Source organism: Nicotiana sylvestris, chromosome 1, assembly GCF_000393655.2.
Source record: "Nicotiana sylvestris chromosome 1, ASM39365v2, whole genome shotgun sequence".
NCBI classification, from domain to species: domain Eukaryota; kingdom Viridiplantae; phylum Streptophyta; class Magnoliopsida; order Solanales; family Solanaceae; genus Nicotiana; species Nicotiana sylvestris.
The window spans coordinates 157631659-157652903 of NC_091057.1; the positions used below are offsets into that span (position 1 = coordinate 157631659).

Below are 21245 nucleotides of genomic sequence, written 5' to 3' on the forward strand. Positions count from 1 at the left end.
GCTTCGAGCTTCAAGAAGAGGAATAAATTTTGGATTCAAGAAGATAAAATTTTCTTCAATTTAGAGCTTTCAAGGAGGAAGAAGAAGATGAAAATCGGGTCCTAGTATAGATAGAAATGGGTTAATGTCCTTTTAATCTTTTAAAAAGGGTCGTTGGAATGTGTTTTTGATCATTTATTAAAGATAAAAATTGTCTTGAAATACTGTCCACGCGCTTGGTCCAATTTATATTACACACATTTAGATTTGGTCAAAGAAATTGTATACTAGGCATACTTTAGAAAAGTTACGTGTATAAGGTTATTATGGTCCACAAAAAAATATGTAAACGGAATTTGGGCCATAGATCGGGTGACAAGTTATGTAATTTTCCAAGCTTGAATAATACGGGGAAATGTGGATAGGATTGGAGATGGTAGGTGACAAAAGCAGACAGATGAAGAATCTTGAAAGTTGCAGAAATCTTAATTATGATTTAAAATGTCCAAATTTAATACTTGTACAATTTTTTATAGGACAAATCACAGTATCATTATTATCTCTACTTCCTTCTTCCCCTCTCTCTTGTCTGAACCTTTTTACTACTACTTGTCCAAACAACTCTTTTTTCCTCTCTCTCCCTCTCTCTCTCTCTCTAGAATCATCCTAAGAGAAAAAAAAGCAACCATGTCTTCTCCAAGCAAACGCCGTGAGATGGACTTAATGAAATTGTGAATCTCTAATCAGTTCTTATTAAAAAACTAATCTTTTTTTGTTGTTGTTAAAATTGGAGTTCTATTTGTTTGATTCTTTTTTAATTTTCTGTTTATTTTACTTGTCTGAATTAGGATGATGAGCGATTACAAAGTAGAGATGATTAATGATGGCATGCAAGAGTTTTATGTGCATTTCCTTGGACCTACTGAAAGTAAATTCTGCTCTACCCTTTTCTCAATCTTCTTTCTTTTTTGCCTATTTATTAAAGTTTTTAGCTTTTTAAGCCATTTTCCTTAGGAGGGTCTTTGTCGTTTCTAATTAGTGATTGAAATTTATGGTTGCTGTTCTTTTCTTCTGATGGTGTTTTCTTTTGGTGGGGGTTATGATTCTTGATCAAAATTATTTAAGAAGTATGGGGGGGAAAGTGGACATTAACTTGGGTAATTAATGTACACACAGATGTTTGATCTTTTGATTCTGTTTGCCCTCTATTTGTGAAAGTGAATTAGGATTTTGATGTTGTAATTAGTTAATAGTTGTGCTTTTTGGATCCTAAATTAGAAAAGATATAAAGGAGTGATCTTTTGGAGCTCTAGTTACTATTTTTGCATATATCAGCTGACTGGCTCTTCACCAATGAGTCTTCAAGTTACATCTTTGCATTTAGTAGAATTCAATTTGATTTTCTTTTTTGCAAAAGTTGTTTTGGATGTGGCGTTTTCTTCAGTTTTTGCTCATACTTGAGGTGATTTTTGTAGGTCCGTATCATGGCGGTGTGTGGAAAATAAGGGTGGAACTTCCTGATGCTTACCCGTATAAATCTCCATCCATTGGTTTTATTAACAAAATCTACCACCCAAATGTTGATGAGATGTCAGTGCTAATGCGCTTCATTGCTATAATTATAGGAGATTTCATCGTTCTCATTTCTTTAATGAAAGTCTAAAATTTCATGAATTATCTTTTTTCAGGTCTGGCTCAGTTTGCTTAGATGTTATCAATCAGACTTGGAGTCCCATGTTTGGTAATCTGAAATTACAACACTTACAAGCATAATTGGATACTACTTACTTGATAATTCTTATTAGCTTTTCTAGTATTATCACTATGAGAAACTTATCTGGTATTAAACAACTTGGCAGATCTGGTAAATGTGTTTGAGGTGTTTCTACCCCAACTTCTCTTGTATCCAAACCCATCAGACCCATTGAATGGAGAGGCTGCTTCCCTAATGATGCGAGACCGGGCTGCATATGAACTAAGAGTTAAAGGTATTGACTCCTAATGCTTTCATATTACTTCAATCAATTGCAAGGCCAAGGGAGGATTAGATTTCTTGGCGGTCTGTAGGTGTACGCATGGTCACGTATTTGGGGTGGAGTAGATTAGGCTTAAAATCACAATCTTAATGGTTTGGTCAATTTTCTGGAAATTTGAGTAATTTCCTCAGTATCTATTTGCTCTATAATTTACCACTAGCATTCTGTTATAGACAGTGTATTCTATAAGTAACGTCTGTCACATTTTCATGTTTAGTGCAAGTTCTGATGAGGTGTCTCAATCGACACGCGTCAAATATTAGGAACTCCGCTTATTTAAGCTGTAGAAGCTATTTGATATTCGAATTGAAATTTAGGTTAGTTGTTGTTGCCTTGAAACTAGTTAATGATAGTAGTTTACACTGGAAGGATATAGGAGCCAATTGCCAGAGAACTACAAGCAGATGGAAGTTAACGGCCCATGAATAAATTTTGTCCCCACGAACTGCTTAAAGAAAGGCTAGCCTTGTAGTCAGGGCACATAGTATTAGGAACCTTGTCCGTTCTTACTCTGATTCAATATTCTATTCAATCTAGGAATAATGTTCAACCTGGTTAAATCTCCTACCTTCTCACAATAGGATTTACTCTGTGTGCTGTTTAGGAGAAGCAAACAAATTCATCCATTCTGTGTGCTGTTTAGGCACAATCTCATTCAAATCTATTGTCTGTGGTGTCTAATGATGGAAGCATCTCAAATGACATCTCGAAATGCACCAACTTTTGCTTTGCATCTATTTTCTGGTTTTCATGATGTTATTATTTTTTCTAATGGTATCTGTTGGTGGTACTGATATTGTCTTTTTTCGTCCTCTTGGGCCGAGGGTCTTTCGGAGACAGCCTCTCTACTCCTCGGGGTAGGGGTAAGGTCTGCGTACACACTACCCTCCCCAGACCCACTAGTGGAATTTTATTGGGTCGTCGTTGTTGTTGTTAAATGCACCAACTATTGGCTTAAGAACTGCCTTCACTTTCTTTAGTGAGGAAAAACCATCTCGGTGTGTAAAAACAGAGGCTATTCCAATTCCAATTGGACATTATTTGTTGAGCATATTCTCTTTTGATCAAGTGGCTAAATGCCCTTCTTCTTTACTATCCTGCGTTTGAAAGTGGAGAAAACAGTGGAATATGGAAGTGCAACTTCCTAAAATTGATGTGCTTGTTTTATACGGATTTTTATTTGCTTATTAGTTTCCACCCTTTCTCTCACCTCTGACTGGTAAGAATTTATGGGGCGACTGGATGCATCTTGGTGTATCTCGTATGTGTTGTCATGGCTATTTATGAAACATGAAGAGATTCTCGTAAGTTGCAAGGTTAATGTATTTTGCTGTTTTAATAATGCCTTGAGTGGAGAAAGCTTATTATTTTTAGCATTTAAGTAATGTTTATGGTATGGGCGTGTGACATGCCATAATGCTAAAATTTGACGTGCTTGTTTACTGGTGAATGTCTCCAGCTTACCCATAAACATCTGCTTTTGCCTTCTCCTTATATGTGATTACTTCATAATGCAGTATTCCTTGCTTTCTGATATAAAAGATGCAAGTTATGACCCCTAAGTCCTAATTAATGCCACAGTTTCTACTTAATTTTCCTTTCAAAAGTGAAGGACATGAGATTATTTCTTTTCTTTTTTTCAAAAATAAAGGTGAAGGGGATGAAAATGAGATACTCCTTGGGCATTATCGAAGCAATCTCACCTTTTTTTAAAATTGTTAAACAGATAGCATCACTCGCTCCTGATTTTCTTGTAGCCGTTCTCTAAAGAACGGGAGGAAGGAAAAAGAACCTTTTACCCATAAAAATGGAAGTTGATGCTGTTATTATCACAGGTCATTCTCCCTTAAGAGGATTAGCTTGAATAGATATTCTTTGATAAGTGGATTAGCTGAATAGAAATTTGGCATCTTCGTGAAAGTTATATCTAACTAGGCGTTGCGTTCTCTAATGATGCACGAAAATTTTCTACGTTCTCTAATGATGCACGAAAATTTTCTATATTCTCTAATGATGGATGAAACTTTTCTACATTCATACTCATGTCCCACAGGTATAAGTGGTGATTAATATGTTAGGAGGTTGAACCTTTACATTAAATTGGTAAGTATTTTGCATTTTCCGAAGAGTTCAAGATGTAGTATTAATATGGCGTTTACGTGCTTGCATCCAGAATATTGTCAGAAATATGCAAAGCCTGAAGATGTAGGAGCTGCCCCTGAGGAGAAGTCAAGTGATGAGGAGTTAAGTGAAGCGGAATATGATTCAGCTGACGATGCAGTTGCTGGCCCTGTTGATCCATGAGCCTCTCTGCTGATTTCACTTTCTGTATCTGTAAATGATGTTCTTAGTTCTGTTTAAAATCAAGTTGACCTACAAAGTTCAAGACTATTCATTGGGGAAAGATGCAAAACAAAGTTCCCCTTGTTTATTAGTTTTTAGCTTCAATGTAAATAACTTCACCTTTTAATTTCTTTGTTCTTGATATTGCTGTTATTTGTGTTCTTCTTTTCCCTTTTTTGGGTCTTCCGGGGGGGGGGGGGGGAATAATTTGGAAATGAACGGAAAGGAAAAGCCTTTCTTGTAAATACACGGGTGGACCAGAAAGCTATAGGAAAGACTATAAGCAATTTACTTCAATTAAAAATAAAGCCTTATAACTCCTGCATAACTCAACTTATAGTTTAGTTTTTGTATTTAATTTCTGTGGAAAATAGTAAAATAGGATCTAATATAACTTTTCTATTTTTGGTTTTCTCCTGGAAGCTGATTTATGGCCATTCTTAGAGGATCTTTCTCAGAAACAAATTTTGCCTATACAAGAGGTGCACTAAAAATATTTCCACAAAGTTAAATGAATAGTTGTCTCTGGTACAGTCTTCAAGAGTGTACCTTTCATCCTATATAAGTAACTAGTATCAAGTATGAACTGCTACAATATCAACAAGGAATAACCATTTACAACCATAGAAAGGAAACTCAAACTCAGATAACAAACTGATACTCCTTTGTTCCATTACCCCCTTCAGTTATGTGCCCTACCATAGCCATGTTACCACACAAAATCTGACAACCTCTTATTGGGCTGTTTTGGTCTTCGGCTTCTTCTAAGCACAACCACCCCAGGCTCAATTGCATTGACATCCTGTTGGTCATCAGAGCTCATAGCAGGGTCCATACTTGAGTCCATAACAATAACATGGGTTAACAGGCGGCGTTTGAAACGATGTATAACATCAGTTGGAGGTTTGCATAGTAAAGCTTCAAGAGAGTCATTGTTGTATACTTCAAGACAAGATATTTGAAAACATTCAGGAGAAACCATACCAGGAGACTTGCCAATAACAAATCTCTGAAACTTTCCAACAGATTGATCATAAGAATAAATAGGGATATAAGAATTATTAGCTTTAGGATTAGCCAGCAGTATCTCACCTGTTGGAAGGTTACCAAAACTACACCAGCTTTCCCTATTACATCTTACCAGTTCTTCAGGTAAGGTCATGGAATGGTTGATCCACCTACTGCATTGTACATCTTTAAGTTCCCATAGTTTCAACTCCCTCAGTTTCCATGGTTTGGTAGTGTCCGAATCCAGACATCCCACAGCCAAACATCCGTTGAATTGCATCAATCTGACTGGTTCAACAGTTATTAGGAAGATGTTACCAAACTTAATCTCATTCAGGTAGAATGCAGATATAGAAACTTCCATTTCTTTCCCTAGGAAGCGTGTAGACACATACCAATACAGAATTCCATCAATACAAACACTTTGCGGGGGCAATAACTCTAGATTTACTTGAATACTCCTCACCCGATTCCACGAGCTATTTGTCATGTCCGCTCCTATGGTAAGAATCTCTGCTATAACAAGAGGTAACCTGTTATTGCAGTAACTAAGGCTGAGCAGCTTGTACGAGCCACTGATGGGATCAAAGCCAAAATGGAAACGAGTTGATCCATTATTGCAGTAAAACTGAGGGAGTGGGAGCTCAATTGTTTCACCAGTGTACAAGTTGCAGATAGAAAGGCCAAGAGATGGGGTACAGAAACATAACAGGCCATTAATGACTTGTGTGAATTTAATTGGTTTATCTTCTCCACATTCATAATCAATCCGCTCGATGAAAGGAGATTCACCTTCCCATCCAATGGACTTCTCCTCAAGACAGAGCCTTGCTTGTAACAAGCGCGACCACAAAGATCCCAAAGACACAGTGGAGATGACAATGCCCAAGTTGCGAACGTGATGCAGTTTCATGAATTCGGGGTCAGAGATGGTCGAGCACCAGGCCTTGGAGACGCACTTGCATTGGTATAGAGGCTTCAATGGCAGCCATAACAGAACCTCAAGTACCATGGCTTCAGGTAATCCCTCTAGCAACAATTGAGCTGCAATACATGCCATTTTCTTTGCCATTGCTCGCACGACTTCTTGCCGAGGGTCTTTTAGAAACAATCTCTCTACTTTCCCGGGGTAGGAGTAAGGTCTGCGTACACACTACCCTCCACGCTTGTAGGATTTCACTAGGTTTGTTATTGTTGTTATTGTTTGCTCGCACGACTTCTAGGGATTTCTCCTACAAATGAATGCAAAAAGTAAAACACTTATCTTGTACATAAAAATATGTTTTTCCCTCGATAGCAATATTTTGAGAATAACCTTATAATGAATAGGGTAACCTAGAAGAACATCCATTTCAATACCATCTAGAACAAAAAAGTGAGAATTAAAATCAGTGTTCTTAAAAGTAAGAAGCGAAAAATAAAAAGGCAACACTCCTCCTGGGCAGACTTCTTTGAAGTAAACCACACAATTTACAGAAAACACAAAATTTACAGGACAAATCGGATAGTACTTATAACAGCAAAATTACGATTAACTTCATTTATCTCAATATCAAATAAACAACAATGACAAAGTAATCCTAACAATTCAAATTAATATCATTAAGATGTACTGTTTACAGGTCCATGGACAGAAATTTCCAAAAGGAAATTGATTTTCAATTTTCAAAAAATCAACCATACAAAAGAATTAACATGCAAAATTAGCGTCTTATTTAATTTCTTTAGGAACTGTACTGATATTTGGCAGTAGTTGGAAATGTCATATATTGATTTTCCTAACAATCAACTTTTAAACAAAGAATTCGAGGATTAACAGAAAATAGATCTCTGTTACCTCCTCTTTATTTTTCATTTCAACTTCTAAAATCACATCCAAAGAAGCGATTGCGTTTGACTTGCTTTATCATTCACTGTTCGAAGTACATGACTTTTTGAAGTCGATAAATATTTTTTAACCATTGAGTTTTAGTTATAACATGAAGTTGACACCTTAAGAAGCATTTCAAGAGTAAAGTAAGAGGACCCTCAGACTCAGAGGCATCGAAGTGACTGATTGTAGCCTAAGGACTAAACGTGAGATTATTGAGTTTAAAAAAGCAGCTAAAGCTTCTGGAAATGTCAATGCAACAATAGCAAATTTTCATATAACTATGTATCACAAATTACAAGTCAACAAAATCAGTGTAAAGAAGAAAAACCTGGACAGGGACAAAGCTCAGAAGCAACACTGAAGCTGGCAACTCTTTCATTGGTAAATAAACAAACACAAGAGATGGGGAAACAGATGCCGGTGAAATGCGACCCTCGTTTATTCGTACGGACAGAATCCCATTCGCTTGAATTTTTGTCTCTATTTGTTTAATTCTAGTACTAGTATTTTCTTATTATTAGAAAAGTTTTTGCTAATCACGATTCCTGTTAAATATAATAATCATAGTTTATTAAATATTTGACGAAAATCAATATTCCGCGATTCATGCTTATTTTTTGACAAGCTTAGAGGACCATAACTAATCAGAAAGTATATAGTTAAGCAATCATTTTGAACATGAGGAACCATTTTTGTCATTTTCTCTAGTAAACTATATGTCCCCTTTTATTTCAGACTTGATCATTTCTTGTGGAGAAAATATCAGTTTAGTCTTTTTCAAATATATATGGTATAATTAATTTTCTGGTGTTTGGTTGCCATTTGCTAGGATAAGTGCCTTGTAACTGTGCTCGCCAATTCATAAAACTTCTGTTAGCCTAACTTCTAAACCAAAAAAAGAAAATCTCATAGTAGCAAATTACAACTAACATACCCAGTATAGTTTCACAAGTGGGGTCTGGGGAGGATAGAGTGTACGCAAACCTTACCCTTGTCTTTAAAATGCAGAGAAATTGTTTCCGTGAGATCCTCGGCTCAGGAAGGGGAGAGGGGAAGGGCAATAACAAGCAAACCGAACTGACAACTAAACCAAAAATACGAAACTAGCAAAAGGTAATGCAATCAGAAAACCAAAACACAAGACAACAAGTAGTAATAGAAGATTAGGGGTACGAAAAAAATACGGAAGGCACTAAGTGGTGTATCAAAGCTACTGCTACAAACAAGGACAACATTCGACTACCTAACCCTTTACCTTAATTCTCACCATCCACACCTTCCTATCCATGGTTATGTCCTCGGTGAACTGGAGCAACATCATATCTTGCCTAATCACCTCTCCCCAATACTTCTTCGGCCTGCCTCTACCTCTCCATTGGCCCTCCCATGCTAGCCCCTCACACTTCCTCACCGGAGCATCAGTGCCTCTCCTCTTCACATGCCCCAACCATCTAAATCCCGCATCTTGTCCTCTACAGGGGCCACACCCACCTTGTCCCGAATAACTTCATTTCTTATTTTATCTAACCTGGTATGCCCTCACATTCACCTCAACATCCTCATCTCCGCCACCTTCATCTTCTGGATATGGGATGTCTTGACCGGCCAACACTCCGCCTCATATAGCGTAGTCGGTCTGACCACCGCTCTATAGAACTTACCTTTAAGTTTTGGTGGCACATTTTTATCACACAAAACACCGGAAGTGAACCTCCATTTCATCCATCCCACCTCAATACGGTATGTGACATCCTCGTCAATCTCATAGTAGTAAACTAAATTCAAATAATATTCCGAAGATCAGAACAGCCTACTACTAAATTCAAATAATATTCCGAAGATCAGAACAGCCAGTGGCCAATTGCAAAAGGACAATTGTCGGCGATTGTTTCATAGCGATATCAAAGAGAGCACGGTATTTAGCGAAGAAACACAAAATGCAGACGAATACGGCTTAGTTTATTGAGAATTGATTTTGAAAAAGAAAAAAAAAAGGAAGAGGTTGCATGTAAATAGGGCGAGCACCCTTTGGCAGCTTTTCATAATCTGGCACTCAACCATTTCTACAAAAATAGAAAAAGATAAGAGGAGGAACAAGAAGAAAAAGACAAATCTCAGACAAGCAGTTGCTAATGGCGGACAGTAAGAAGCCTATCTTCAATAGCATATTTATCATACAAGTGAGGCTGGGGATGGAATGGAGGAAGTACACAGCTCAGGAGGTATGAAAATCCGAAGGGCCGGTTATTCACAGCACCTCAATAGAGTATCATCAGCTATTAGCATTACATTGTACACCTTTAACAACTATAATCATAAATGACTTTGCCGCCTTCTTGCAGAGTCTGATCTCAGTCTCTTCACAGGGTTTGCCCAGCCAACAGAGCTGCTGCTACCACTGCCATTCAACTGATTTTGGGGTGGTGTCTGCTGGTTTAACCTTCCCCCCTCCTTCACAGTTGGGATCGAGCCTGGACTTCTGATACTGCGGGGAACACTAGGTGGTGAGACAGGACCAGCAGAACTACTCCCAGGTTTCATACCCAACTTCTCTCTATCTTTTCTCTTCTTCTTGCAAATAACAAGCTCCCCTGGATGAGTGAACGGGCGCGAATCATCCTGTTGGCTAAGCTCCCGGCCGCTGCTACCACCAAATCTTGTTTCTCTTTGAGCCATATGATTCTTAGCCTTGGCATCTTCACCGGCATGGAGTGCTCCACGTGTCTTTGGTTTCTGTAGCGGGCTAGGGTCAGGTTCCATTTCATTTATCAGTTTATGTCTCTTGTTCTGACCTACAGGCATCTGCCTTGAAGATGCGCCGGGTGTAGTACTAGCTGCAGGTCCAGCAAAAGAGATAGAATTCCTTGCTTCTCGAAAGTCGGTCTCTGGAAATTCTATCTTCAAGATGTCAAAGAAAAGATCATGCACTTTCCTTGCTTCAGATCTCACCTGTAATGGTAGCGAAATTTCAGAAATTGAAGTAAAAGAACATGGGGGGAGCTGGGTATGAGCATGACGTGATGACCAATAGACCACTCAATACTGGTTTCTTCACTGGTTGACTCAAGTTCATTTATACATTATTCTTATTCGATGAGTTACATAAATATCAGCAAAACAGGACTGGCAGTTCTATGTCTTTTCTGGAGATCAGTATGAAAGCTTGGCAATATTGAGGAGTATAATAAGCTGAATCAGTTCAGATCTTAAGAATCATAGCATACCTCATGTGAGAAACCAAAGTATTGCACTGCACGTTTTAACATCAGCTGCACATCAGACACAAATTCGAGCACTCCACTGTACTCAGACTCATCAACACGCATATCAATTGTCTGTAAACCAAATGGACTATCGTCAGCCCCACCTATGCAACCAGAACTTTCAATTCTGTTCCACAGACCATGTAGTAGTGGAATTATTTGATGGCCACCCTTCTCTATTTTCTTTTGGAGCTTGATAGTGACAGTCTTGCACTGCAATAGAAGAAAAATCATGCACAAGATCAGGAGTAATATCTGCAATCAAGAGAGGGAAAGATTGACACACAGAGCCCTGAGTAATTGTATCTTCTTTATGAACAGATACAAAATGAAACCCGTCTTGCTTGGGGTTGAGGCGTAGTTGTTGACTATATGTAGTAACACTACTCTGAACCAGCTGGACAGATTGTGTTCAAGTACATTAAAGGCAGTCACCGGACCATAATTTCTGATTAAAATCAAATAGTCCTAGCCTGATCAACATAGATTAGCCAAAGCTGTAGCAGATATTCAGACAAAACATAGGAAAACTGATCACAGATTGAGAGGTCATTCTGATGAAAGCTGGAAACCAAAATAATAAATACAGTATAAACTTTAAACTAGAAAAGCATACAATACAAGACAATTAGGCCTCAATCCCAATCTAACTGCAGTCAGCTATAGGAATCTTCTGTATCCGTTCCGCTCTAATACAAGATACTCATTTGAACAAGAGAATTTAAGTCCAGGTACTGGTGTAAAAAAAAAAAAAAACCTATAACAAAATTTGCTACACAAAACCGATTCCTTCTCCCAAACTCCAGTAGAGATGCAGTATCAATAAACTAATGCAATAAAAAGGAGTTTCAATTTAAGTAACAGTTGAATACTACTTTCCAAGTGTTTTTACCTTTCTTTGAATGACCTCAGACATCTTAGTCCCTCCACTATAAGTCCCGCTGGGCTTATTATCCCAACTTTCTCTTGTGGGTTCAAAGGAATCATCAGGAGACAAGCAACTGACTTTTCCAGGTTTTCCTGAACCATGAATCTTCACTGAATTCGAAGATTTCCTCGAGGGTATGCTTCGCTTACTCTTCAAGGATGCATCACCTTGACCATGCTTTAAAGCACTAGGCTCTGCATGCGCTTTGTGTCCACGATCATTTCTCACTTGAAGATCATATCTGCGATCCCCTTGAAGTGCCATCTGAGAAGAATCTCCACGCTGCACAGCTGGCTTCTCAATGAGCGTCTCTTCTGGCCTTTCTGCAGCATGCCTTGGTCGAACCCTCAAACTGCGTTTCCTTTTTATTTTGGGCTGTAACACCTGTTCTTCTTCGCCTTCATCACGATCTTGGATCCAACTACCAGACTGCTGGAGATCCACATGTGAGTCTCCAGATACTGCAATTTCTCCTTCCTCTAATTCATCTGCCTGAAATTTAAAAAATGGAAATATGGAAGTCATTAAATCTTAACAGTACTGGAGGTACACCTTTAAAGAAGGAACAAAGGGGATGAATTCCCCACCATCCGTTTGGCCCGAGAACCGGGCCTGGCATCTAATGCTGAAAGGGATCCAAACTTCTGCTGAGATGACACAGACGAGGATACTATTTGTATCGGTTTTTGGCTGTCTGAAGATGATCCTGATGAACCCACTTGATCAGGTACAAGAGTCTTTATAGCACCTTGTGGACCTTGGTGGTATTCATATCTATCAGCATAACTTGGAACATCTTCTTCTGATTGGTCTTTGTTAACTGGTGTAACACCAACAGCACCACTAAATTCATCATCTTCGAATTCCCCAATTTCTCCTTCTTCATGGGCTGAATATCCGTTCCTCTCCTCAGAGCTTGCTTCAGAGAAGTCATCGTCCAGTTCTGTGTAAATAGGAACCTTCTTACTTTTGGGCCGCCCCCTTTTCTTCTCAGATTCAGGAGCTCCACTGGAGTCCACGCCAGTACCACTACTAAATAAGACATTCTTTGAGGGCTTTTTTGCTAAATTGGCAATGGCCCCATTAACTTCCTTACTGGTAGCACGAAGCCACTTTGGAACCTGGTCATATCTAGTCATCTCCTCTTCCCAATCAAATTCTTCATCCATTTGATCAAATTGTTCTACCTCTTCTTCACTCCTAGCAATCATGCGATTTACCTCCTGAAGAGAGGGAACATCATGAAGTGTCTCTTGATATCTCTCTTCGTCATGTAATAGCGTTTCTAAAGTCAAACGCCGCTCTTCATGAGTAGTCCTTTGGTCAAACCGCCCAGCATTTATAACTTCATCAGCCATGTCAATCTTATACTGTTGAATATTATTCCGAATGAGACTCTCAATAGATCCCATATACCGGTCCTTGCCCGCAAGGTCATCATCAGAATCAACCGCGCCTCCAACACGGAATTCATCCTCTTTCTGATGACTTGCAATTTTGTCAACAACTGCCTCCATGTATATGACTTTCACTTCTCTTTTCTGCCCTATACGATGGGCTCTAGCAACTGCCTGTTCCTCATTTTTGGGGTTTGGATCAGGATCATAGATGATAACAGTGTCAGCAGTCTGAAGATTCAATCCACGCCCAGCAGCACGAATGCTTAGCAAGAAGATAAAGCAATCAGTATCTGGACTATTAAAATCCACAATAGCTGATTCACGATCCTCTAAGCTCGTTGTCCCGTCAATTCTTCTGTAGACGAGTCGTCGCCACTGCAAATACTCCTCCAAGATATCAAGCAGCTTTGTCATGGTACTGAAAAGCAGCACCCTGTGCCCTGTTCTTTGAAGTTTAATTAAGATCCGATCAAGAATCCACAATTTCCCACATGATTTAACAAGAAAGTCCTTTGTAACATTGAGATATGGATAGTTAAGCAAAGGATGGTTGCAAGCTTTTCGAAGCTCCATACATCTATTATTTAAAACTTTATATGTTTTAGGCTGGTAATTTGGATTTTTTTCAGCCCTTCGCTCCTCATCTTCAGGGTCAACTCTAAGTGAACCAGTAGACTTGATCCAGTCGTAAACAGCACTCTGAAAAGCTGACATCCTGCATCTTAAGACAACTGAGACCTGCAGTTGAAGTTATCATTAGAGAGGTTCTACATCACAGTTTTGAAACCAAGGACAACCACGAAGTTATACCTTGGGTGGAAGTGAACCTTCAACATCTTCAACACGACGCCTGAGCATGAAAGGCTCGAGAATTTGGTGAAGTCGATGGATAATAATGACCTTCTTCTCAGTCTCAAGCCAGTCATCCTCAGCATTGTGTGTCGGACCTTCTTTTTGAAAGGGCTTGGAGAACCAATCATGAAATGCTTTGCGATTATCAAATACTTCTGGAAGTAGTAGATTTAGAAGTGACCATAGTTCCTTCAAATCATTCTGCATCAAACACATTTAAACAAATTCTCTTATGCTAATTCATGCGCTTAGGAAGTTCAGACAAGAATGGATAAGTAAGAAAGAGTTAATGTGGTTAAAAGAAAAATAAACACCCAGTTGCAACCAGTGAGCCACGCTTAAGAGCATTTGGCAAAAAAACTCAAGCCAAGGACAGAAATGCGAAGATTCATTTTTATTGTCTATGTAACTTTTTTTTAATTGTCTATGTAACTCTGCTTAGGCACTACTAATACAAGACACTTAAAACCTCATGCAGGGATTTTCCCTTTAGCTGTACAAAGTTCACAATGATGGATTGTGACTGTAAGCAAAAATATCTTGCTGAACCACAATTTTCCTTGTTAAAACCAATTAAATTTCAATGGATCAGCATGCAACTGAATTCAAAAGATATCATTCTATATGTGCAAGTTTTAAGACAATTGAGCAACTGCACTCAGTCTTGAATAGTTTTGTTTGTAGCATCCTACACTAGCATAAGCCTAGTTAAAGGTAGGACATACGCAATAAGCTTATCGCAATAACGCAGATTCAAACATAAGCAGAGTAATGTAGATCTGAACATAAGCAATGATAGACACAACACACCTGCAATGGTGTCCCTGTGAGAAGCAAGCGCCTTTGGCATCGATATCTGTCAAGATCACGAGCAAGAACTGATTCTCTGTCCTTCATACGTTGTGCTTCATCAATTATTATATACTTCCAATCGACTTTTGAAAGTTTAGAACGATCATACATGATGAACTCGTACGTAGTGACGAGAACATTAAATTTCATCGCACAAACTTCCTACAAGATGTTGAAGCATATAGAACCTTCAATACCAAGTTCAACAACATAAGTCAGTTAAATTTCAGCATGAATGCACCATACCTGTGAAAATAACTTGGATCTTTGATCCTTCCCACCAACATAGAAGATGCAGGACGCAGATGGAAGCCAATTGAGAAACTCACTCTGGAAATATAAAATGAGTAAGTACAAAGGGAAACCAGAAAGACACTCACACTATCAACAGCAATTGATTACCAACCTTCCAATTAACTAGAACTGCATTTGGCACAATTATAAGATGTGGTCCATAGTTTTGTTTGAATTCCATCAAGTAAGCAATTAATGCCATAACCTGTTGAGACAGAAAGAGAACACAAATAAGAAGCATATCACTAAAGCACAAGTTATGATCATCTGGTAAAAAATGTAGTACCCTGAAGATGTTTAAATCATATGAATTCCCTCTGCTTTAAATTTAGCACGCTGTTTGATAACATTCATCTTTTTATTCACACTTTTGACCCACTTATAATAAGAAAGATCCCACTCAAAACATATTCAGAGTAAAGCAGGACACTAAATTGGATGAAAGAGTAAAGACATTCACCTGCACAGTCTTCCCCAGACCCATCTCATCAGCCAAAATACCATTTAGCTTATTATTATACAAAGAAAGCATCCACTGCAATCCCACCTGTAACATTTGAATACAAAAAATTTATCTCACGCAAAAGCACAAAATGAGATACTGAAATTAAGAAAATGAAAATGTATGAAGTCAATCATTTCTGCATGTATTGAAGTTTGCAATGTACCAGCTGATAGTCTCGTAAAGTTCCAGCTCTTAACATAGAAGGCTGCCTTATAACCCTTTCATTCACAGCATGGGCAAGATGGTAATACCTGAAGACATGAAAAGGAGTACAGAGTTGAGATAACCTAATGGCAGCTAAACAATGACACCGCATAACATGCTAAAGACAGGTGTAGTCAGTTAAGATAAGTGACAGCTGTCCTAGATGTAAACAACCACAATGTCGATGACAATCTGGATGGACCAGGTAACCAAATGTCTTCCACATGAGTTAGAACTGCTTGGTTAATATTCAAGAGCAAACTGAACTTATCAGCAAGAAATCATTGACTGCCGAACAGAACTTCTCACGTGTAGAAATGTCCCAAAATGCCAAGGTGTAATAAGGAAAGAAAATGAATTACTTGTTAACTGATGAACCATCTCTGGGTGCATTCATTTCAGAGAAACGATTCCTTATCATGACTTCCTCCCGAGCACAGGCTGCCGCAGCTCTTACTTCTTCTTCAGAAAGGCCCTGTTATCACGGGAAAAAAATGAAAGAACGCAAATAAAATATAACCACCAACTAGGGACGGAAAAAGTTTATCAAACAAATCCAGTACAATGGGAGGTCCATTTGTTCCAATTAAGAGGGCATAGTTGCAAGACACACTTTGGTATGATTTTTTTTGCTCATAATATGTATAAATATGTATGTGAGATACCAAAAGTGGAAAAGGCATCTGGTCACTTCTGCCCTGCCCTATGATTAACCATAAAATTGCACCAACGACATTTTCCCTAAATTTAGCAATTTGTAACTCATGCATAGCAACTTAAGATATTGTGTGCACAAGGCAGGGCAAGAGAAGTACCTGTGCTCGTGCAGCAGCTGCAGCAGCATTTGCAGACTCCTCAACCTCCTGTTGATTTTTTGTCGCTGTAATTTTACTTCCCAATTTATGAAGATACTCTTCTGTCTGACTCAAAAATGATGAGAGAACAGCATATCTCTCTGAAGCATCACCGGGAATGTTGGTCTGCTGCTCTAGCAACATCTCCCTGTATCTCTCAACATCATTATTCTTCAATGCCTCCATTCTTTCATTCCGATTATCATCCTTTTTCTTTGAGAACTCCCTCAACATTCTCTCATGGTACTTAGCCACTCCCCTATTGCGTGCAGTTCGAGCATCACGTATTGCCCAATGAGCCTCAAGAAGCTTCTTACGCCATTGAAAAATAGATTTTAATTGTTTTTCTCGGATAGCTCTCTGGGAGGCCTGCACTTGCCTAGCAAGGTCCTGCCGCTGACGTTCGCATAGCCTTACAAATTTTCGGTATGGCCTATCAGGCATTGCCATTATTTCCTGCTGCTGTTGCTCAATCTCATCCCTCAAGCGTGTCTGTATATCAGCAAGTCGGAGTTTCTTTTCTTCTATTTGCAATCTTAGAACAAGATCTGGTCTAATCCTTTTCCTCTCTAAATTAACAGCTAGGATATCACCAATCTTCTTTATACTTTCCTCCCTTTTTCTCTTGAGGATTTCTGAGCCTTCCTCCACTAGAAGATCCTTGATTTCATAAGCCAATGTTAAATTATTATTGTTGTTCATCATCATGGATGGTCCAAAAGCATCATGCTTTCGAGTGAAGACAGGAAAATCGAATAATGGTCCATGATACTTGCGAGCTGGACCTGTATCTTTTTGTTGAGTGACACTAGACTGCATAGGTTTTTTCGCCTGAGTTGCATCAGAACCAGTAGCTTGTGACGCAACAGATTTACCCCTATCCGGTGCAATATCACCTCTACTAGGAGTATTCTGAATATGTTCAGCATCCGGGTCAGATTTACTAGCATGTCCCATGATTGGCTGCTCTTCTTTTCCAGGAAGAACCACTGATGCAGTCTCCTTTGTCTCAGTTGCGCTACGTGGCACAACTATGGTTGAGGCAGCTGTACTCTCATCTCCTGTGACCTCCTCCTTTGAACCATTCAGTCCATCAGACGATGGTACTACAAGCTGGGGACCCTTCTCGCTTGGTTCCGGGCGTCTTGAGTTATCTTCTGAGCTTTTTCCCGATGACTTCTCCTGATTCGCTGTACCACCAGGAGGAAACGTTTGCTGCGTTTGCACGTCCAGAGGTGGCGGAATAATAGCTTGGAGTAACTCACGCGGTAATGTCCCATCTCCTTTCTACAAGCAAGAAAAAGCAGAGCAAGATATATTTAATAACAGATTTGAGTATTTTGAGCAAGGAAGCAAAGTATGTAAAACCGAGCAGAGTACACTAATGAACAAACCTTTAGACGTCTAAATGCAAGTATCTGGGCTTTAAGAACATGCAGTTGCTGCTTACTGAACCCCAGATGTTGTTTTTGCACCTGACGGACATTTCCACCCTGAGATGCAAGGGAATTCCCCAAATTCCCATCTGGAGAAGAAGCTGCAGAATGTGGTGAAGGTCGACTCAATTGCCTGCCATACTGCGTCTGCAAGGTTTCTTGGGCAGTTGAGGTAGGTTTAGGTGGCAAGGTGCTATCCACACCCTGGTTCGGGTTTATAGATGACTGTGGGTATTGCATGGGAGGCAATCCACTGCTAGCCATAATTGGTTGTCTAGAAGGCAAATTGTTCTCTCTGCCTTGAGCAGAAAACTGCTGCTGGACTATATTATTTGAGTTATTAATTGAAGCGATGTTATGTGTCGCGCCGAGAGGACCAGTTGTAACAGTCTGCCTAGTTTTAGCAGAACTTGAGCCCGACACATCACTTGAAGAATGAGCATGGGGCGAGTTTTCGTTTGCAATTTGAGGTGATGAAACTTGCTGCTTTGGCGTATGACCTGATGAAGATTGAACAGGCACATTGCCATCAGGCACTTTCTGCTGGGCCATCATCATTCTGGACTGCATGAGCGGAATTAGCTGTGCCATAATATTCGCATTTGCAGGTAGTGACAGATCAACATTGCGTTCAAGTGCCAGAGCCTGCATTGCTTGCATCTGCGCAGCCATAGCAAGAGAGTTACTTGTCATGTTCGCCATGCTTTGCTGAGATGGTGGAGCCGGCATGGGCTTCGTAGCTACTGCTTGGCCAAGCAATGTTGGCTGGGAAGGAAGCTTCGGATCTGTTCTCTGATCGGCCATCAACTGCTGGCCCTGATCAGATTGTTTCTCACCACGAGAGAAATGTTCTGAGGATATCTTTGATGATGATGCCTGGGCCTGGTTTGATGCCTGCATGGCAACAAGTTCTTTCATATTAGCAATTCTAGGATCTTGGTCCTTTGCAGGAGGGCCAAACATTCCCATTTTCATTTGCTGCTGATGTTGCATCCCAAGAGCTGACTTTTGTTGGGCTGCCTGGTAAGCATACTGCAAGTATGCCTGTTGGACAGGATTCAACATCTGTTGCTCAAAGCCCTGGCTCCTGTTCTGGCCATCTTCTCGAATGGTGGAAGAACCATGTTGTTGGCCCAAATCAATATACCTCCTCGACTGTTGAGGCAGCTGCATGGGTCCAGAAGGTCCAACAAAATTACCCCCACCTAATATTCCATGGGCATTGCCAGTCTGGAAGGCAAGAATAGCTTCATTTCCTTCAGGCCTTCTAAGGAACTGTTGTTGCAATGACTGCAAAATGAATATCCAAAAAATGATACGCCAAAGTTATTTTGTAAAATAAGGTAAGTGATTCAAATAAGACCTAAATTCTAGTGATCTTATCCTTGACAATATAAGATAAACAAGTCTTAACAATTTATCCTTGAAAAGAGCAGCTATCATGATTCAAGAAAGCAAGTCTTAACAATTTATTTGAAAACACACATAGTAAAATATTCCAGAAATAAAGAAGGAAAAACCAATCCTCCAGATATCAGAAATAGGAAGCAAATAAAGCACCAAAATACATGGAAAATATTTTAGCTAGAAAGCAAACAAGACATTCGAGAAAACTGGTATAACTGACAAAGCTGATCAATCCTGCCACTCAGAAGCATGAAAGAGTTTATAGGGACATTTGCAGCATCCTAAGCACATAATGGACAAAATTCTTCTAGGTTGGTTAAGCTACATCTTATTTCGTCCTGTGCTGTAATTCGTCTTCTTCAGTTCACTTTGTAATAAATTTGTTTCCTATTAAGGATAATGAATTCAAACAAAGCTTTAGACATGAGGACAACTACTACTCCTTAGAGTTATCATTAAGGTAACAAATGAGGACAAAAAGTATCATATGTATGGACGAAATAGAAGATTACATTCCATAATCTAAGCAATGACAGTTAATCTGGTAGGAGTTGAGAACATCATTGCAGTAAGAATCACATGGACTTCCAATACTGTTGGAATAAATAAATCTTTTGAACAGTTCAAGGTTAAAATCTTAAAGACCTGGCAAACAACATTCACTAGCTGGAACTCAACACCTCCACTTGCCATTTCAAGGTTAACAGTTTAGCCATTGAGCGCAGACCAAATATACAGGGTTGATTCCTCAAAAAGTGAAGTTGATAACTATAAAATCAACATGTGCTACTACATTTTACAGCACAAAAGATTTTTCTCCATCATGCCAAAGTTTTCAAAGCTTAAGTAGCTGTCACCTCAATGCTACTTGAAACAAGAAAAAGAATGTCTTTCACATAGCAAGCAAATCATGTCACTTCAAACCAAGTGCTGAAATTCAACAAAACCCAGTTCCAATAAACAAACTTGAGGTCATTTCCAGAATATACGTCCCAAATAGACAAATAAGGATCAATCCCACTTCAAAAAAACAAAAATGCAATAAATTTTGGAAAAAAAGGTTGTTAGCCCTAACCTGGCGTTGTTGCTGCTGTTGATGTTGATGCAGCTGCTGCTGCTGCTGCTGATCCAACCCCATATGAGAGGCAGAAGAAGATGATGAAGGAGAAGCTGAGGCTGATGCCGCCGTGTTCCGCCCATGTCCGGCGACACCACCACCTTGCTGAGCTCCACCCCCTGATTGCATGCAGATTCACACAAGAAAAAAACTATTTTCTCACAAAATTGATGAAACCCACCTGAAATTTTCTTGATTAAAAGACCAAAAAACTTAATTTTTTTTCCAAAACCCCATCATCAAGAAAATGAGTAAAGAAAGACTAATTTCAGTGGAAACTCCTGTAGTTTCCTAAAACCCGCTTTCCGATCCCAACGTTCAAATCAACCACCCACCTACCCCGTTTAGCTCTGTACCTCTGTGTCCCACATAACTGTACTTATCTATATAATTTTGGCTTTTTTCTGTATGTATATAAATTCCCTATTTTCTTGATTTTAAAAAAAGGAAGCGAGAATTTTGCAGAGGTGAATGGTGAATGGATTTTTGGCGCGAATCTGTGGGCCAATGATAAGATCGGAAAAGTTGCCGGCGATCCTCCGAACTTGCCGGAATCTCTCTCTATCTATTATTTATATATATGCTGTCTGTGGTGTGTGTGTGAATTTTCACGCAGTGTGCATTTTCAGTTCAAGCCCTAACCAGCTGTTATTTCTATGTGGGGTTCTCCTTTTTGCTTTTTTTATTTTATTTTATTTTTCCTTTTTCCTGTTTATTTGTTTGGCTTTTGCTCCTTGTCCCAAATAAAAATGACAAAAATTAGGTGACATTTCACATTTGTTTCAGTTTTTTTGTAAAATTGAGTTTTGGAAAGAGAAAAAAAAAACTCTAAGTCTTTGCAAAAATATAGTTCGTTTGATGTTGGGGTTTTGTGTATTTGCAAAATTTGAAAAT

General features: G+C 39.1%; 3 protein-coding genes across 3 annotated transcripts; 1 reads left to right on the forward strand and 2 right to left on the reverse strand.

The window, feature by feature from the left end:
- Nucleotides 1–511: 511 nt before the first annotated feature.
- LOC104238852 (ubiquitin-conjugating enzyme E2-23 kDa) lies at nt 512–4500 on the forward strand. Its single transcript, XM_009793335.2, has 6 exons — nt 512–710; nt 828–907; nt 1455–1569; nt 1668–1720; nt 1839–1967; nt 4189–4500. Exons 1-6 carry the CDS (start codon nt 667–669, stop codon nt 4317–4319), a joined length of 552 nt encoding a protein of 183 aa, XP_009791637.1. The 5' UTR covers nt 512–666; the 3' UTR covers nt 4320–4500.
- Nucleotides 4501–4810: 310 nt separating this feature from the next.
- LOC104238853 (putative F-box protein At4g38870) lies at nt 4811–7599 on the reverse strand. The gene is made up of 2 exons (XM_009793336.2): nt 7568–7599; nt 4811–6598 (listed from the first exon to the last, which is right to left on the reverse strand). The coding sequence occupies exon 2, from the start codon at nt 6436–6438 to the stop codon at nt 5068–5070; it is 1371 nt and encodes a 456-aa protein (XP_009791638.1). The 5' UTR covers nt 6439–6598; nt 7568–7599; the 3' UTR covers nt 4811–5067.
- A 1736-nt stretch (nt 7600–9335) lies between these two features.
- Nucleotides 9336–20980, reverse strand: LOC104238854 (ATP-dependent helicase BRM). Its single transcript, XM_009793338.2, has 14 exons — nt 20310–20980; nt 17786–19117; nt 16353–17678; nt 15900–16012; nt 15497–15584; nt 15289–15375; nt 14941–15033; nt 14781–14864; nt 14493–14696; nt 13641–13883; nt 12018–13568; nt 11395–11922; nt 10464–10715; nt 9336–10188 (listed from the first exon to the last, which is right to left on the reverse strand). Exons 1-14 carry the CDS (start codon nt 20478–20480, stop codon nt 9553–9555), a joined length of 6708 nt encoding a protein of 2235 aa, XP_009791640.1. The 5' UTR covers nt 20481–20980; the 3' UTR covers nt 9336–9552.
- Between the last annotated feature and the right edge of the window lie 265 nt (nt 20981–21245).